The sequence below is a fragment of the Dipteris shenzhenensis genome, chromosome 6 (assembly GCF_047967505.1).
Source record: "Dipteris shenzhenensis isolate YYH24624 ecotype China chromosome 6, Dip_SZ_1.0, whole genome shotgun sequence".
NCBI classification, from domain to species: domain Eukaryota; kingdom Viridiplantae; phylum Streptophyta; class Polypodiopsida; order Gleicheniales; family Dipteridaceae; genus Dipteris; species Dipteris shenzhenensis.
The window spans coordinates 48,512,534-48,531,329 of NC_141601.1; the positions used below are offsets into that span (position 1 = coordinate 48,512,534).

At 40.0% G+C, this 18,796-nt stretch overlaps 1 protein-coding gene across 3 annotated transcripts in view; it reads left to right on the top strand.

The window, feature by feature from the left end:
- The first annotated feature begins 15,617 nt into the window (after positions 1-15,617).
- Positions 15,618-18,796, top strand: part of LOC147901272 (branched-chain-amino-acid aminotransferase-like protein 2) — a 216,258-nt gene continuing 213,079 nt past the window's right edge. The window contains exons 1-4 of one of the 3 annotated variants that reach the window (XM_087375482.1): positions 15,618-16,022; positions 16,105-16,351; positions 16,486-16,584; positions 16,678-16,749. In XM_087375482.1, the coding sequence (XP_087231608.1) occupies positions 16,196-16,351; positions 16,486-16,584; positions 16,678-16,749 (327 nt within the window). In that variant the 5' untranslated portion in view covers positions 15,618-16,022; positions 16,105-16,195. The remainder of the gene's footprint in view (positions 16,023-16,104; positions 16,352-16,485; positions 16,585-16,677; positions 16,750-18,796) is intronic. The other 2 variants (XM_087375483.1, XM_087375485.1) reach the window with 2 other exon arrangements.

Genomic DNA, 18,796 nt, shown 5'->3' on the forward strand with positions numbered 1-18,796 from the left:
AGGGGGATGTTGTGCTATGCTTTGATAATAGATTGGACCACCAAATGGATAAAAAGTTCCTCCCACTATGGACCGGCCCATACAGTCATCAAGGAACATAGCAATGGGTCTATACAAGTTTAGGAGCTGCATGAGCCATATGGCAAGAAGGTGATCAGCAAGCATTATCTCAAGCCCTTCTTTGTGCGTGATGGTCCCAGGCATGGAAATGCTGTGCATTCCCTGCCTGGGGGAGGGAATTGTTATGGATAAATTTGACCAAGGTAAAAGGCATAAATATGTGTGTGTGCTTGTATGTGTGGCAATAGTATAATAAAATATGGTGTGCATAGGGCCTAGGGTTGAGGTGTCAGGGCATGACCATGTGCCACCCTTCCACATAAGAGGACCCATAGGTGTGTTGTACATAATCCATGGTAGAAATATTATAAAATGTTAAGGTGGCATGGTTCCTCCATGTGCCATCCCTCCACCTAGGCAGTCCCATGCCTGCATTTAGTGAGACATGGCCCAAGGACCATGGGAGAAGTAATATAAAAGAGGTGGAGATGGATATTATATTGGATTATTCCCTCCATGTAGGATAGGCCCATGTGGGGGGGGTGTAGATAGTCCAAGAATGCAAGTTAAATAATGGGGAAAGTAGGATGAGGTGGCAAGATTCCTTGTGCCAACCCTCCACTTGTCCTCCTAGATGTTTGAATGCATTATAAATTTGAGAAGAGACCAAGGGAGTATCTTAGACTTGGGATATGGGGTTTGATTTATGTGAAAAAATGAGGCAAAGAGTTGTCACACACAATTGAGAGTGCGTACCCACCTAGCCCACATGGGAGATTCCTCCACACATACCATGCATGTGGGAGGATGCATTTATTGGGAGAGACCCCCTCTCTTGGCCATAAAAGGAGGGGGCTATTCCTTGATGTGACACACTCATTCTTGTAAAGCCACCATGCTAGTACCTTGATTTCCCCCACCCTTCCTTTCAAATAAAGCATGACTCTCTTCTCTTACCTTGATGTCTCCATCCCTATATTCCACCTCCCATCATGTACATGCTCCTCTTCCCCCTCTCCCTTCCTCTTTGTGCCATGGTCTCCCTCTTCATTCCCACCCCATTAATCCCTTTTCCCCACCCATGTTAACACTTCTCCCCTCACGTTCCCTCTCCCCCATGGCCCTCGAGCATCGCCATGCCTAGCGTCTAGCCTCATGCCTTGATTTCTTTTCTAGTTAATAGTAGCTGGTTCAGTCTTCAGTTTCTCTTATGACATACTCTTATCAAAGGAGGATACAAAATCTATATGCATTAATGGCATTGATACAGAGTGCTTCATGGCAATGAGCGGTGATGCTTGGGAGAAGCCATGTGTGTTTATCCTGGATGAGTTGCAAGACTTTGGAGTGGTGGGGATAGTTGACCTTGTAAAGTTTATCATACAAGGCTCTTTGAAAGACAAGAAAAGATCAATGTTGGTGCTGTTCATGTTAGAAGCACAAAGGGATCCCCTCTTTACCAACTTGACATCAATTGGATATCCACTTACAAAAATATTTCATGGTGTAGTGTTGCACTATGACTTGATCATGCTAAAAGGCACTGGTATGCAAGTCTTAAATCCATACTTGATTTTTTTCTTGAATAGGGGTGGTGGCCCTTTAACTCAACTTCCTGTAAACCCTATGGAGATATATGACAAAGAGGAATAAAAGTCTAAACTAGATGCAGCAACGGTGGACTATCGAAAGCCAAAGCACCCTAAATTGATAGATGAGATGGTATCCCACCTATTGAATGATGGATGGATGGTAGCATTATATTGAATGGGTTTGTAGCTAAAAAACTGATGTGCCAAGGTATTAATGTAAATATCATTGATGCCCCCCATCAAATACAGTATTTTGATGCACTTTACAATTGTACTACGATCTTTGAAGATGAAAGTTCCAAAGAAGAGGGAGGAGATAAAGAAGGTAGTGACTCAGAGGCTGATGACTCTAGTGTAAGTAATGAGGATGTGGATAGCTCTTCATCTAGTGGGGACCACATGCTTAAACAACACACAAAGAGGAAGAGTGATTTAGTATTAGACAGAGAAAATGTGGTTCCACTCATCATATGAGAGGGCCAGAGGCAAAAAAGTAGTCCACCATCGTATCGCAGGCAAAGAGAAGGCTACATAAGTGGAAAGTGTAGAGAAATTAAAACCCCATAAGCCATCCAAAGTCTTAGATGAAGGCCAGGGAAGTGGAGCAGTTGGGATATTAAGCAAAGAGACTTAAACTAAAAGTGGGAAGACTGGTGAGGGTCCTAACCCTCAAGGTCAAGAAATTGGAGCAGGTGGGATACTAAGCAAAGAGCCTGAGCCTAAAATCTTAAAGATTAGCGAGGATCCTAATCCTCCAGAGTAGATTGGTGAGGATCCTAATCCTCCAGAGCACCTAGAGCAGCCTATTAGTCAGGACCTTGGTAGTCAAGGGCCTGTGCTTGGTACTCAAGAGCAAGAGCTTTCAATATTCAGTGTAAAAGAAATTTTGGAATAAAATAATGTATTTTGTATTAGTCAGGATCTTATAGAAAGGGACTTTTCTTTGATCGAAAAGGGTTTGTATATATTCTATTTTTTCAACTAAATCTAGTGTACAGTTAGTCATTTGTGGTAGCAAAATATATTTGTAACCTTTCACTTCCAAGTATTGATTCCCAATGCTCCACTCACTAAAAGTAGAGCATTCACTTCCAAGTATCGATTCCCAATGCTTCACTCAATGAAAGTAGAGCATTCCCAATGCTCCATTCACTAAAAGTAGAGCATTCACTTCCAAGTATCGATTCCCAATGCTCCACTGACTTTATTCTGAACCTTTCACTTTACACTCACCCATCCTCATCTCCTTTTTGTGCGAACACACTTGAGCATTCACCCATTCTCTTATCCTCTCTCTATATATTCTCTCCTTTCCTCACCATCCACATTGAGGTAGTGAAGTATTCCTCCATCCTAGTCCTTGTAAACACTTTCTGCTTCCATCTCCCCACCCATGGATGTATACCATATCAAAGGAGATGTGGAGTCAGAAATTAATAGTCTTAAAAAAATGGATTGTTGATCAATCAGCAAGGAGAGATGCCAGAATTCAAGAAGGCTCTCCATTGACACAGATGGAGAGAGATGAATTTAATTCATAGAGGCAAGTAGAGAGGGAGGAAACTTTGAAGATAGCAGAGAGTGAAACACTTTTACAGAATATGACAAAAGCATGAAAAGATCTGGTAAACTTCTTAAGTAACCTTCGTTATCGTAGCACTCATTATGGGCAATTTGATGTGGATGCTAAAGAAACAATAAGGGCCTCTGTGACATGAAGTTGGGGGTAATAAACTTCATGCACCTCTTCACTTCCTACTACTTTTGAACTAAATGACAAAGATATTTATCACTGAGAAAGGGTCATTAAAAAGAAGCTTTTATGCCAAGATACCACACCATAATTTCCTCCCTTAGATGAGAATGAAGATGGTAACATCCCAAGTAATGTTGTACTCAAGCATAGGGAGAAGGAAAGGGTCAGCAGAGGCCATAATCTCAGCAAGCCGGTTTGCACCAAAGAGAAGAGCGATACATTGTTGAAAGAATATCTTGCAGCTCAACATGACATGAAGTAATATATATCGAGGAGTTTGAAGGGGCTGATTGGGTCGGATGCGTAGGTGAGGAAACATTGCACCCCCTTCATAGATACCTTTACAATTAGCTCAAAACAGTCTGCAAACTGTCATTAGACACAGAGGCCTATAACTTTCAGTAACGACATGATATCAAAGATTCAAACACATATAGAGATGTGGCTTGAGATGAATTTGCGGTGATATATGTTTCGTAAGAAACAAAGAAGCGGCCAAAAAGTTATGGGCAGTTTATTAGACAGGGGTAAAAACTATCATGAAAATAGACTGTCAGACACAGAGACTCATAACTTTTTGCTGTAGTATTTGATTCAAGATCTAATCACATAGAGACATGAGCCTTGAAGAGAGCTTCGAGTAATATAATTTTCGTAAGAAACAAAGAAGTCGCCAGAAAGTTATGGGCACTTTACTAAGCAGGGGTAAAAACTATTATGAAAACAAACTGTCAGACATAGAGACTCATAACTTTTTGCTGTAGTATTTGATTCAAGATCTAATCACATAAAGACATGCGCCTTGAAGAGATCTTCGCGCTAATATAAGTTCATCAAAATCGGACTATCGAGCGGAAAGTTATGAGCAAAACACTAATGGGGGGTCAAACTGTCATAAAAACTGCCCTCCACCCATGCTAATTTCGCCTGAGCAGGATGGTCCCTCAAGACTCTACCTTCATCAACGATCCACCACTCATAGATTTCTCCTAGAAGAGGGTAAGTAACTCCCTTGGTGGCTTGAGAAATGGATGGACCATGTGTGTGCAATGAGCGGCCGAATAGAAAGAACTTTTAAGGCTTTGAAAGAAAAAAAAAGGGAAGAGAGACTCAAGAGAGGGAATACGAAGTGATCTTCATTGTCAATAGAGTCAGACTCCACTCCAATGCAACTCAAAATACTACAAACACAAGGGAGAAGAAGAGGTTTCATACGTTAAAGAGGGAGTGGAAGCTCCAAGACTACTCATAGAGAGAGAATAAACTAGAGAGAGATGGACTCAAGAGTCTACATAAGAGAATATCTACAAGAGGGAGAGAAGGCTCATGGAAGAGGCTTGAGGAGACTAAAGCTACAGCAACATGAGGCCTAATGGTGGAAGAGATATTGAACAAGGGAGAGGAGGGCTCCTTTTATAGAGATTTTATCACCCTCCTTCACCTATTTACAATTGCTACCTATAGATTCCTTTCCCCATCAATCACATAAGCCCGTATGTCACCATCCATGTCCTTTTTGGCTACTCTTGCCATGTGTCCCATCAAACGATGCTCAAGACTCTTAAAATATTGAGAAAGTCAAGAGTTTCCCCACATGGAGCCCATAGGGACCCTCTCTTTTCCATATGTCCACATCCTCCTTATTCAACATAGGAATTCTAGAAGGATTCCTCTTGACTCCACACTCCTCCACATGCCTTCCACATGCTTGGCATGTGGCCTCTCTTATATTATTGGAACACATGGACATGAGCCCATCTCTTTATATGACTCACTCTTCCTATTTTCTAAAAACCCCATAATATCCCATACACAAATAACTCTCACCCCATACCAAGGTATTTATCATTCATACACATGGTATTTACAATGATCCATTCCACATCCTCTCGATCCCATACAATATTTTAGAAAATAGAAATAAGTGAGAGCCACTAGGCTATCACTTGATACTCAAACTCTTATCAAACATACAGAAAAACAATACCAATGCCAAATAAAAAATATCAATTTTTGGTGTTAGAGCCTTACAAAAAATTTATCAATAAACAATCTCTGAGTGCTTAAATTTCTTTCTTCATTGTAATTATACTGAGGATACAGACGTGGAGTCGATGGAAGAGTGGGTTGCTAAGAAGATAAGAGAGACTAATGATGAAATCTTCTAGTGATGTGTTTTTTGTTTTTATTGATGTTGTAATCAAGGCAACAAGCCCACTAGTCTTCATAAGATATCGACTGGCTCGTGACATGCTACTGTATAGAAGGCATGTGTTGCCATCTCTTGATAGATCTTCTTGCATCAGTTGCATGTGTCACAACTTCATCTTAGAAACTCATAGCTCACCTATGTGATGAGCCTATTATTTTATGCAGTCCATCATGACCTATGTGGTCTCGACCTGTGTGGCATTATATCTTGATCTTTGTGGTCTCGGCATATGTGGTAATATATCTCAACCTTTGTGGTATCGGCATGTGTGCATATCTCGACCTGTGTGGCATATCTCGACGTGTGTGGTCTCAACTTGTGTGGCATTATATCTTGACCTTTGTGGTCTCGACCTATGTGGCCTGTAATAGTATAGTTGATAATCTTATTTTGTATTCTCTGCAACAAGCCTTGTGGGGCTAAGTAGATCATATTAGAATTTCTAATATAGTTTGTTTTTGAGTGGAAAATTCTCATCATGTGTGGCTCTTATGGCTCTATAATGTTACATCAATTATTTATTAATTTGACTTTATACTTAAGGCTGTATCTCTACACCAAGACGGTGTATATGTTTACCACCTTTGCAAGAGAATTGGTCTTCTATTAATGTTCTTAAGAAATTATAGAAAGTAGAATGTTCATGGAAAGTTTTTGACCATGTATTATAATTTGAGTAATCTTAAAAAACCATAGAAATATATAGTTAATCAAGCTTAAAAATTGCATTAGCAACCTATTCATCACTAGCACAATATTCATAATAGTGAGTATTTTAATAATCTCATCAAGTAGTTGGTATTTTAATTAAACTTTGGTTTTTAAAGTTAGCTTTCAAATTGCATTAGGAGTGTATTTGGGATTTTTGGACGTTTCTTTAGTCCAATTTCGAAATTGGACTTTACACAAGTCCAAATTTTTTGAATAATGTGTTAGACTACTATGAATGAAGAAATGGATGCCTTACACAACATTGAAAAAGAATCAAGAGGGGGCACATCAATGGTGGCAACCAAAAGGAAGTGGACACATAGCAAGGACCCTTAGGAGTGGCCGCAACATTAGAACCAAGATACCAAGAAATTGCTCCAAAGTTACTTTTTAATGAAAGTATACATTGAAAGAGCGATCTTATGTATTACAAGGTTTCTAATTTAGATTGAAGGACCACTCTTATAGTATTTAACTTAATAAGGTTTCTCCTTTGGCATCATATGTATGGATACTTGCAATTTTCTAAAAGTTATACAAAGAAATCACACTTTAGAAATTGAGTTCAAGCACACCAAGAGTCAAAAATCCATGCTATCTAAATCAAATGACACTTGTCATACTACACAATGTGTTGTTCAAAGGCTATTGCAAGGAATCATTCTTGGGTATTTCCTCACAAGTGTTATCATCAAGATGATGTTAATTTATCTAATCTTTAAGGGGGGGAATTCAACGTTTAGAGATGCAAAATAAAGAATTTATTTATGGGACAAAAGTTGTGTGCCACTTGAACTAGCACACAGTTGCACCAGCTACAAAAGCTGCTTATGATGAAATGAATGCTAAAGAAACTATATTCACAAAAGGCTTTAAAATACAATTTTTTCATAGGTAATGCACTTGACAAAATAATTTGATTTATGGACAACATTGATGTCTAGATATGGGGGCAAGACATTGGTCACACGTCTTAACCTTAAGAGTCAAAACATACTTAGAAAATCTCAAAAGGAGAGACGTAGATGCTACTAGGGATTATCTAAACAAGATGAAAATGATTAAGGATAGAGTAAAGAAGAATATATTTGACTTGGAAGACTCAAATTTTGTGAAAGACATACTCTAGAGTCTACTTTCATCATTTGAATGCCTTCATGGAAGAGATACTCTAGAGTCTACTCGCATCATTTGAATGTCTTAGTGGAAGTCATTGATAGGGGCATGGGTATCAAGTCAACAAATGAATTGATCAAGTTATTGATACAACAAGAAGATTAGTAAAAAGGACAATGGCATGACTATATAGAAGGTGCAGTGAATGCCAAGATATGCAACATGTATTTCAAAGGCCGGAAGCCTTAGGGGAATGCACAGTAGCATAGTGGAAGTTCTTGATCCAAGCCTAAATAGAATAAGATAAATCAAAGCTAGCAAATATGGAGGTCTAATGCAGAGCAAAAGACACCTATAAAGAGTGACAAGAAATGCTACAATTGTGGCAAGCCAGCCCACATTGCCATAGCAAGCCTAACAATGGGCAATTTTATGCATGTGCAACAAAAGGAGGATATGCTTCAAAAGGGGTAAACTAGAAGTCATTGCTAGTGGCATGGGTATCAAGTCAAATGAATTGATCAGGCTCCTAAGACAAAAACAGGGTTGATAAAAAGGATAAAGTGATGACTATGTAGAAGGTGAATCGATTGCCAAGATATGCAATAGGTAGTTCAAAGGTAAGAAGTCTTTGGGGAATGCACGGTAGCATAGTGGAAGCTCTTGGTTCAATCCTAAATAGAACAAGATTAATCAAAGCTAGAAAATATGAAATTCTATTGCAAAAAGGACATCTATAAAGAGCAACATGAAATGCTACAATTGTGGCATGCTAGGCCACACTGCCATAACAAGCCTAGTAATGGGTGATTTCATGCACGTCAAAAAAAATGAGGATACGCTTCAAAAAGGATAAACAAAGGGGACACATCCCATAAGATGTGTTGTGCAATGGAAAGAGGAACAATATTGAGCTAGAGAAACCATGTATATATTTGGGATGTCTCATGTCCATGCACAACTTCAAGTGCAACATGTGACTCCAATAAAGACAATTGGATAGTGGTTTCCTATGCATCACAACAAATGTATTGTAGGAAGGTAGTATATTCTAAAGAGTGGGTAGATGCCATTGCATAAGAATATAATGGAATTCTAAAAAATTATGCTTGAGCGTTGGTGGAGCCACCCAAGGTAAAGAATCACATGGATGAAAATACGTTTGCAAGGTCAAGAATAATGAGAGTGTGCACAAGTACAAGGCAAGATTGGTTGCAAAAGGATATGCTCAATAGTAGGGCATTGACTTTAAGGATCCATTTACACCAATCATTAGAATGAATTCCATCCACCTAATAGTACCGCTTGCATACAATACGAGACTATAAACACATCAAATATAAGGAGTTCCCCAGAGTCTAAGCAAGGGTTTTTTAACAAAGAAGAAACTGAGTGAAACTTATCAAAATGAATTGAGTGCTTTGTGTGCCCATTAGTGCAGAAAGTGATTTGAGCATGGTGTAAGTCCACCTCATCAAACTCTAGATGCACACATCGAGTACCTACAAGACTGACATTACATGATTTAGCCATGGTGAATACATAGTCAAGAGTCTCCTCCTACAAGTGCCACAAATGCAAAAGCATGAGTGCTGATTGAGAAGAGAGAGAGAAACAGAGAGAGAAATACAGCAAGAACCCTAATGAAAATAAATTCCAATACACCATGGAGAGTGCTTCTATTTCTTGTGCACTATGATATACCATATAAATAAGCTCCAATACATCAACTAAATATGCCATGCCATCATCCAAAAGCACCTTGGCTTGGAAAGCATCCAAAGCATTTGGCTTTGTTCACCGAATTGCGCATATTCTTTTTGGTACCTTTGTCTCCACTACCATAGTCTAGCTGCCTCCTTCAGCTTGAGCATGCAGGGTGTACTGCTTGGCCACAGTAACTGTCACATATTTTGGTCTATGGCTGTCTTCTTCTAAGACGTCATTTGGATTTGCAAGCAGAAGACATGAACACTATGTGGAGTGTCAAATGAATGCTGCATTTTTGGTGAGGTCACACCCATACCTTGCATCAAATTGTTTGTCAATTCAACAAATCGCTTGCTCAAAGATGACATAACACCTTTACTGTAAAGCACTTCACCATGCCATCCATCCCACAACCACATTTAGATTTAATTCCTTTTAGATATGCATTATATTTCACTCCTCCAACCTCTAAAAATCGTATCTCACAATCTACAAATGATTGTCAGCTCTCAAATCAATTGCATCTCATCCCTATTTTGTAATAGAAAATTTCCATGAGGGCTTTGAGTGGCTAATGCATTCAACGACAATAGTGAGAGCAAATTAATGTTCATGCTTAATTAATGTTCATTTGTGCACTGGAGTCTCTTTTATTTAATTAACGTTTCTTGTGCCTGATTAATGTTCATTTGTGCACTGGAGTTTCTTCCATTGAATTCTCGCTTTGCATACTGGTACTGCAGTCCATGTTGAATGGAGACATATCTCCCTATTCACTCCTATTAAGCTTGATTTTCAGTGAGAGCCACAGAGAGAGAGAGAGAGAGAGAGAGAGAGAGAGAGAGAGAGAGAGAGAGTCTATTAACGTCCACTAGAGACCAAAAGGTCTATGGGACAGCAAGAAACCCTCTAGTACATCTGCTTTAGGGAGGGCACATGGCAGCTCCCAAGGAGTGCAAAAAGCCACCCACATTATTTAGAATACCTACATGATAGTCTGGAAGAGTAAATAGCCATACATCAGTTTAAGACTGAGAGTCTTTTGGTTTTGATTTGAACTCTCTGATTAGTGTTACGCCTTCACGGTAAACTGTCCATTTTCCATCCTTTCTGGCAGCCCTGACTTTAGCTAATTTAGTTGCCTTAATCTTAAGTTGATCTTTGTGTAAGCTCCTCTACTATCCATACTTTGTGCCCTTCAACTTGTAAGATCGTCGAAGAAGCTTAATCCTCATATCTTTTGACTTCAGTGTAAGTATTGCATGACCTTTATAGTGCAAAATAGAAGCTAGCCTAGAGTTGTCATCATCCTGCTCATCATCATCCACCCATTCAATGTTGGGCAAGTTTGCTTTGATCTTTGTCAATATTTCACTATATGTGTCCTCCTCTTTGTACCAATCTTCTGGGAGTCCCCCTATTCTAATCTTTAGTGCATTATCACATCTAGCTTCGTGTTCTTTAATCTCTGCTTGAATATCTGACTTACATGCTTTGGTGTCCACTTCCACAATCACTTCCTTCTTAGTAGTTTGTAGTTCAATGTGAACAAGATCTTTGATTGTAGAGACTAGCTGCAGGGTAGGGGGGGAATCCTTACAAGAAAGGATAGTGTGTGTGCATGCGTGCATGTGTGTGTGTATGTGTAGAGAGAGAGAGAGAGAGAGATTTGAAGTGGTGGTGCTTGTGGCAATCGACTTCTCTTTAATTTGGCATAATTGCTAAGGAAAAGCTCCTTGATTCCACTAGAATGAGCTCTCTACTATCCACTACCAATTGTAAATAGCTAGGTTATCTAATATTAATGGAGCACCTGGGATCTTTGTGACCGTTATATCCTCTTCATTTTCATTACGTTGCACGATTTAAACTTTATCAAATCATGTCTTTGATTTCTTAGCATGTTGTATGCACTAGGGCCAAAATCCAATTATTTGATCTTCCATCTTATGATATAGACCTAGCAATGTGATCTCTTCATGCATTTTCTCCACAACTTTAGCATGCTTATAGCTCCATCTTTAACTTCATCTTAGACTATCATTACAATCTCTACTAGATGTACATTCCTAGACTATTTAAGTAGCAACACCACCTTGATTTCCAGGACACGGTGTCTTGTAACAGGTGACAACGCCTTGCTGGACTTAAGCCATAGCACCTTCTACATTTCAAGAAGAAATCAAGCGCATGGAAAAGGGTCCACTTAATGGATATCTATGTGGAGCAGCCACAAGTTTCTCACTATACAGGTGCCAAGGATTGAGTTTACAAAAGCCATTGGCGGAGCAATCTAGATGCATGAATTCAAAGTGTAAACATGGGGTTTCCAAGTGGTTTACAAACCCCCAACTTGGTGTGAACAAGCTCTAAGAGGAAGTGAGCATGAAAAGCTAATCCAGAGGTATGGAGTGAGGACGAAATGGGAAGAAAATCCCTGTGTGTGGGTGTGTGTGTCTCGTGTCATGCGTAGGTACACCAGCACCGCCTCCCCCCCCTTAAGTACTTGCCACTTCCCATGCATCTCTTGCCTTCAAATCTCTTCCCCTGCCCAAGTAAAGTCCTCCCACACACCTGCATTATCGGAGAAAGATGAGATTTTAATGCACACTAGTGCTTTGTTCAGGAATTGGGCTCCCATTTGAGACAGAGAGACAAAGAGAGAGATCCCATTTAGAGGGGGAGAGAGAGAGAGAGAGAGAGAGAGATTACAATAGTGATTATTATCTTGACATGGACATAATTATGATAACTCACCCATTATAAGGCATTTATCATAATCGACTATATCATCCATTACATAGTACCTCCATTACCATCTAATGCAAGAGAGCATGTGGAGGACAAGATAGCACTAGGTGGCTATCTATGCATCAAGCAATTGTGGGGTGATTTTTAAGGGTAAGCATTGGACATGCTACTTTAATGGTGAGCATTGGGAATGGTACTTTGTATTGGGAAACTTCAAGGGTTACGTTACAATCAACTCAAAATTGTACACGACGTGAGGACTTGTTTGAAATCTCTTTTTTAAATCCCATTGTTCATGGTGGAATCATCCCTGAACACTCAAAGATTGTGCTTTGCCCACTATTGACAAAAAACACAGTCGGATCATAGTCGAAAGAAGACAAAGAGCAAAATACAATTTTTCATCAAAAGAACATCATTGAACATTTGAACTACAACAACACTATATCCTTTCCATTCAGGAACATGGAGAATAGTGCATACACCTTCCTCATAGAAGTTGCCAAAAGGTATATGCAATCTAAATCCTGTCGGATATAACAGTCAGATAGTAGTCTCACAACAATTTCACTATTACATATCATGATACCGTTTTACTAAGAAGATCCCAAAAGGAGTTATAACTGACCATCATGGTTCTTGGTAAGTGCCACACATATATGACTATTGACATTCATGATTACTAGGACTTACCACCTGGCACTCACAATGGTCAGCCTTTTTGGAACAAAAATGCGTAGACTCGAATCCTTCCTAACCTCCATGGTGTAGGTCCTACTAATTACAATTGTACCATTTCATGGCCACATGCCAAGGCTGGGAACCCATGAAATATAATGTCATCCATGCCGATTCATACAAAATAAATAAGTAGAACCATGCATGAATCAACATGTTCACATTCCACTGGCACGGGATGGACACATCGCTCCGATCAAGCAAAAAGTAATAGGTCGATGAAGCTCCAACATCCACAACATATGTCGATGTAAAGTCCTCAAAGAAATCCCTCATTCTTCTCTGAAAAATCTACATTTGACCTTGAGTACACATCCCAAATTTTGATTTCTGATTTATGATTTCTATTTAGCATCCACCACAGCCAGCGGACTGTCAGAACCAGTCAGACGGACTGCTTATGCCAACTGTTTGACCATCATTTGCTAAATAAAATATCACGAAAATTACTATTTTTTCATCCTTCAAACTTGTTAGACTGAAAATCCAGCTTTTAGATTGTTTCTGACCTTTGGAATGCATCCAACCTTCGTCAGACTGCCTGAAACGTGTTAAAACTATTTGCTGAATTTCTGTTTGTTGTTTTTCCTTTTCTCAAAGCTTTCATTTGCTGTAATTTTTTGACCTTGAACACTTGCCAACTGTCGGAATATTTTTGGTATGAAGTAGAGGTGATTAGGGGACTCCTTCGGGCTGTTTTGGCTCCATTTTGGGCTCTTTTGGCTTTGCTTTAAGCTCCTCCTTTTCCTTCATCTTTCATCCTTTTCATTCCATCCACATCAGCATCAATATCATCATTATCATTTTTTGATTTTTTTTTTGAGCTTTCAATATGTGCTTTTGCACTCAAGTCCTCCCAAACAACTAGAACTTTGCCAAAACTGGGATCTGCCTATAAACTAAAATCTAATTGCATAATATCATCACTTGCATCAAAGAATTCATCTTCAAACTTAGTCAAAGCATCAAAAAACATTTTGAATGTATCATCCTTCAAATCTAAAATTTCTGTTTAGGAAACCACCTTAATGAGCAATTCCTCCAAAACATTGTCCGCATCATTTTGATCATCCAATGATTGAACTAAATTCATTTGAAACTTGCAATCTGAAATTTGAATGTTAGTCATCATTGTTGGTTGTATTTCTTTTTATTCAAATGGACCCTTTGAGCCTTCAATCATTTCTTCATCTGACTTATTTTCTTTGCTTTCCTCTTCCTCATCATTTTGAGTCTGGACCATGTCTTTCGCCCTTTCATCATTGTTTGTATCCTTGGAAATAGATGCTTCATTGGCTAGACTAATTCCTTGACTATCTAGAATTGACATCACAACATTTGATTGATTATTTGAACAAATTGGTTGTCCAATATAGCTTTCTCATCCTTGATGGACAATAGAAACTCCTCAATAATAGCATCTTCATGACATATTGGCTTATCAACTTGAACATCATTATCAGAGACATCATGATTTGAAATAGTACCTTCAACATTGACATCAAACCTTTGGTTCATTTCTGATTTGGATTGTTGATTCATTTGTTCATCTTTAGTAGGAAAAAGATGCAAACATGAGCTTATTGCGCATAATCCTCAAGATCATCCTCATAAAAAGTTGTAATCTTTGAATAAAGACTAAAAAAACCATTGACTTCATTGCCTTGACATACTTTGGCATAGTTGGTTTGAATCGGATTAGGAATGTACCCCAAACCTTCCTTGTTGTAAGGGCCTCTGTAGTCATGCTCTTCCAAGATTGCATTCGGATTGATTTCATTGAACATTCAAACTATAGCAAAGCTACATCCTTTCCATTCAGGAACATGGATAATAGTGCATCCCCCTTCCGCATAGAAGTTGCCAAAAGGTATATACAGTTTGAATCCTATTGGACAGCAGTCTGATAGCACTCTAATTGTTACATATCAAGTTACCATTACCAAGAAGATCCCAAAAGGAGTTATAATTGACCATCATGGTTCTTGGTAATTGCCACACATATATGACTCTTGACATTCATGATTACTAGGACTTATGTCTAACCTATGGTGCCTAAATACCCCTCAACACCCATTTAGATTATGAGATTAATAATGGACCATGGAAATAAGCCATTGACAAGAAAACTTAATGTTGACACCACTTTGTTCGAGCACCCTTTGATTGACATAAAATCTATAGGAATACATTAATGTCGACAAGGTAGCAAAATGTTGACAAGGTGCTGCGAAGGGAAGAGCATGTTGATGCACTCTTGAGGATATTAGACCACTCTATCCAGAATACATTTGGTTGATAGTTCTTGGGAATGGGTTTCTCGACCCCATGGGGAAACTAGTGATATAGAGATTGCTAAATATTGAAATCTGCGAGTTCAAGCTGTTGCATTTGTATCGCTACCATATTGCCTTCTTTGGGACCTCTATGTGAAGGAAATAGGATGCGGCCACTCTTTCTTGGTTGAAAATTTCAAGAAATTGATGAGTTGTTGGTAATATACTCTTCCTTGGGACCTCCATGCGAAGGAAAGAGAAAATGGTTGTCAGCGCTTTCTTGGTTTTAAAGTTTAGGAATTTGATGAGCCACTTGCTCCTCCTGATGGCATACTGGCGACGGGTTGCTCGTCAGATTTCGAGAGGGAAAGGGCTTAAATGACTCCCTATGGGGGTGAAATTGATGCTCAATACTTCAACCATCATGAGCGACAGCCAATGGGAAAGAGTTTAGTATTTGCTCTTGAGTGACGTCCAACTGGTAAGCCACTGGTGACCGGTTGCTCGCCAGACTCCAATCACTTTCCAGGTCGGGAAGGGGCTCCTAGTGGGAAAGAGTGACATGACATGCAACACTGACATGACATGACATGCAACTTGATGCCTCATCATGACTAAATCGTGATGACATGTTTGGACGTCCGGATCTTAAAGCATGGAACAATTGAAGAAAAACAATCAATTATGTTGGAAACTTCAGCTTTGATCAAGATGAATGATCGTGAACAAGAATGGAAAATTTTATGTCGCAATCATCAATCTGGGGACGAAAGCCGAAAATCAATCAAATGATGCTCGATATCTTCACAGATAGCTTGATCATCGTGCGCAAGAATGCAGAAATTTGTGCTACAACGAATGCAAAAACTTGTTGCGTCGCAGGCCCAAATTCGTTGCTGCTAAGCAGATTCGCCCAGCGATCGATGCAAATTGTTTGATTGCAATTTGCTCGACTTGCAACAACAAGGACGCATGGCTTGGCGATTAGATCGAACGCAGTTTAATTAGCCAATTTGACGATTGTACCTCAGGCCAAAGGGACGAGTAATGATGCTCCTGATGTAAGATCTGTACAGCCTGCAATCCACTGCAATCATTTGGTAAGGAACTATTCATCAGAAAGAATGTACATCCATAGCTTTGTCAAAGTGGAAGAGCTACTAACAGATGCCTTTTCTTTAGCATCTGTTAGCCACCCTCGAACTCTTCAGTCTCCCATTCGGCCCTTCCTTCCAGCCTCTCTGCCACGCTTGCTGAAAATCTCAACTTTGAAATGTCAACTGTGGTTGACGTTGCTGCTTCGGGAGCCAACGAAGTGAGCAGCTGCGCTTCGGATATCGCTCAATCAGTCCTACACGAAGTTCAGATTATACATGCATGGTCCGGGCCGCGATCTCTCAGCACAAGCCTGATGTATTCTTTTGCTCAGGTATGTTGACTAAACTAGACTCCCGGGGTAATTCGCCCGGTGTATTCGTAGCTGAGGAAAGGCAACTTCTGGATTGAGGACTCGCCTATTTATTTGGATCGGCATGATCAAGAATAACTTGCAATTTGCGCCAGAGGGACGACACTGAAGTTGTTGACGAACCACTTTACGCACATTATCTACGTGTTACTGGTGCAGACAGGCCTTATCGTGAAGAACTTCTAGCAAAAGTGGTAATTTCCTAACTATTGTTGTTTTGAAATCTTAAACTTTGAAAATAGCTAGCGAATTTTCTCATGCGTGTATTATCCTGAAATGCCTTTCAGGAGTCAGATGGCAACAAGGTCGTTCGTGGTGTGATACTTGGACCTTGCAAAAAGAGGTTACGATACTGTAAGGTTTGCCTCTGGCGTCCACTCTATTTTAGTTGTGATATGGGGTGTTGTTACTCACTTCAGAACCTTATGTTATCACGCTAGAACATGCAGCCAAGTGTACACCGGTTTCTCTAGCTATTGTTTGACACTATGAACCTCACCAGTACGTAATGCAATCTGCATGATTCTAATCGCATGAAAACCATTGTCAGTATAAGTAGAGTTTATATTGCTCTGCCAAAAGGGCATATATTTCCACACTCTCATTCACTGCATATATCTGCTCCAAGATCTTGTACCCCAAGATTTTGTTCCTATTTTGTTGCTCTTCCCCAGCTTTTGGGGCTGCAACAATCCCTCTCCAAGAAAAACTTGAATGTGACCTTGTGCACGGGGTAAGAAATGTAAGTTGTGGCTACCTTTCAGGGCCAATCGATTCTTGCAAGGAACTTTCTTGCAAATGGAAAGATCACCATATTGAAAGGAGAGTGATGTTTGCTGCTTGCTGCCAGAGCGTTGGTGGGACTTCATTTATGTGTTGCTGCATGATGCCTGATCATAGAGGGGACATCCTATAGGATTTCAGATCTGCTTTCAGCTTTGCACTAGGAGGTATGAGGAGGACCAAAGAAAGTTTCAAATGGACTAAATTGGGCTATAATGTGTGACCTTTGTTTTGTTAGGTCAGCGTATGAAGATGGGCTCAATCTCATTCACATCGAGTGCTGACGTTGGTCAACCTACATGGCCTATGGTCTCCTCGTAGTAGCTCTTTATTGGACAAGTACCACTGTCACCCCATCGGTTGTGTCCCTGGTCTGGAAAACGTGGAGGGAAGATCCCAAGCCTCATCTATGTGTCAACATGCTAGCGCATATGTTGTGTCTCCCTTGAGGCTGCTGGTCTGTGCTATCTGACTTGAAAAAAAGATCATCCTCAGAGTGCAGTTTGGCCGAGTCTCCATATCTCATCTCTATGTCCTGAGCAGCTGGTCTCTGTATCATACAGCCTCATGAATGAAGGTTGCTAGTTGTCTTTGGTCCAGATGAGCCAAGAGGCTGAAGAGGGATCCGAAGCCATCTCTAAAAAGACAATGATGGCGACCTTGGATCTCATATTATACAGGACAACTGTGAGTAAGGTGCTCCTCTGACTCAACCTTCTGTACTCGCATAGCGTGTAGATGTGGTCCTCTCTAGGTATGCCCGCAGCCCCCATCCATTCTCAATATGTAGTCGGTGGTAAGAAATACGGAATTGCCTGATCGAGATCCTTAGGGAGTTCATCTGATATTTGTAGGCAGTGATCTGTGTAGAAGCTAAGCTTCACAGGAAGCTTGCTAGTGCTAACCAGGTCCTCTATGTGTGTAGCTATATGAGATCTTCCCTAGCCTTGTGATAAGTGAGCAGAATAGATAAGGGTCCTGATTGATTCATTGTATCTAGACATCCTTTCTGGAAAAGTGTCTTGTGGAAGAAATATGCTACATTGAGGGATTTGCTCAAGGGAACTTGTTGTAATGGCTAAATTATTGAATTTCTCCATAATCAAACTGCTAGAGGTCGACCTTGGAAAGGGCTGGTTATGTCATTAGAGATAAGTAGAACAGGGCAGCCTATGATAAGAAAACATATGTAGCTATGCAATCCTAACGTAGAGGCCACAACAACAAATTAACACATAAGGCAGTCCACATGGGCTGCTCAAATAGACTCCATACAGGTAGCACACCAAAGATGGATGGCTGAACAAACTGGTAAAGCACTCCTCTCCCTTGTTTCACGTCCTTGATAAGCTTAAGCAACTTTGAAACAGAGGGAGCCATGCCTCCCTTAAGGGGCCTCGCCATGCACCCCTAAATGGCCGCCTAGGAGTTAACTTATGGGAGGCTGTTTGATGACCTCTAGTTGGGTTAAGCAAACTATGGTTTAAAAGTCCTTGGCCAAGTCCGCCAACCAACTAGTAGATGCTTTTTGGGTGAAAATAAAAAAATGAAAGTAAATTTTGGGAGCTTTCCTGGAGCCAAAAGCTTAGGCCAGCAGCCTCAAAACCCTCCTTGTCTAGGGCC